This window comes from Pteropus medius, unplaced genomic scaffold (assembly GCF_902729225.1).
Source record: "Pteropus medius unplaced genomic scaffold, Ma_sr-lr_union100, whole genome shotgun sequence".
NCBI classification, from domain to species: Eukaryota; Metazoa; Chordata; class Mammalia; order Chiroptera; family Pteropodidae; genus Pteropus; species Pteropus medius.
Window position 1 is genome coordinate 11,075,292 of NW_024350926.1, and position 1,240 is coordinate 11,076,531.

The 1,240-nt window shown below is 41.6% G+C and overlaps 1 protein-coding gene across 1 annotated transcript in view; it reads right to left on the reverse strand.

Annotated features, from left to right (window-relative positions):
• FABP12 (fatty acid binding protein 12) overlaps window positions 1–678 on the reverse strand; it is a 5,748-nt gene extending 5,070 nt beyond the window's left edge. The window contains exon 1 of the mRNA XM_039841747.1: window positions 606–678. Within this exon, the coding sequence (XP_039697681.1) occupies window positions 606–678 (73 nt within the window). The remainder of the gene's footprint in view (window positions 1–605) is intronic.
• Window positions 679–1,240: the final 562 nt, after the last annotated feature.

Sequence of the window (1,240 nt, forward strand, 5' to 3'; positions counted from 1 at the left end):
ATACAGTTCATTTAAGGACCTTGAGATGGAGAGACTATCCCGGATTGTCCAGGTGGACCTTTAATGTAATCACAAACTTCCTGATTTAAAAAAAAACAAAAAACAAACAAAAAACAAAAAAACAAAACGAAACAGAAAAACGTTTCTTACAAGAAGAGGAAAAGAGATACCGAGGGGAGAAGGCCCTGCGCTGCTATGAGCAAACGCTGGCCCCGTGCGGCTGGCCACACACCGAGGGGCGTCGGCCGCCATCGGAAGCTGGAAACCGGATCTAGTCTGAAGATCCTCTAAAGACTTAGAGCAAACGCTTGCAGAATGGTCATTTAAAAAAGTAACTCTAGATTCTTACTTGGAATCATGTATTAAAACCATTTGCCGTTTAGCATATAGCACATGGACGTTTTGTCTGTGTACAGTCACGGTGAAGGACACCAGAGCAGGAACCGTGTCGAGCTTAAGCTAGTTCTGCACAGAACTCTAACGGGGGCTGAATCAGTATTCGTGAAATACTGGAGGGAGGGGTCCAAGATGCACCTGACGTCACTCAGGGCAAGTTCTGTGCTGTCCGAGCTCCCATTTTCACTGCGTCAGTAAACGTGACTCACCCAGTTCTTTCATATAGTCTTCAAAATTTTCACAGGAAATAGATTTCCACGTTCCCTGGAACTGATCAACCATTCTGTCTAAGTCGATCTTAAGGAAAAATAACACCGTATAGATGAGTACACTGTTATTCCTCGAAATAATATTGGAACCTGTTTTTAATACACTTCTGATAGATAGTGCAGAAAAGTCGGGGGGGGGAATTAAGGAACTGTAATCCTTGCCATCTTCCCTTAATACCATCGACAAAAGAAAGGCTCTCTCAAGTGTAAGTCGGTCAGGATGAAAATGGAAGCATGGTATAGTTTTTAGCAGGACTAGATATAATTTTTCTATCTCCAGTCTAGGATCCAAACTAGGTATTACAGAATTTCTCTAGCTTCTTCTGTAAGAACTGACACACATACACACAGCAAAGCATAAGGGATGGACCTGGCAGCTACATTTATGACGTAGGAGCTTTCTCTCCCTTTCTCTGACCAAGGATAATGTAGGAAAAGTCCATTTATTGGTTGTTCGGAGATCTTATCATATTCTCATTCTTGGTAATTTAAACTAAGAACCAGAGAAACTTTATAGATGGTATTTTGGCATTTGAACTAAAGTTAAGTTTAGCCCAAGGGGCTAAAACAATCAT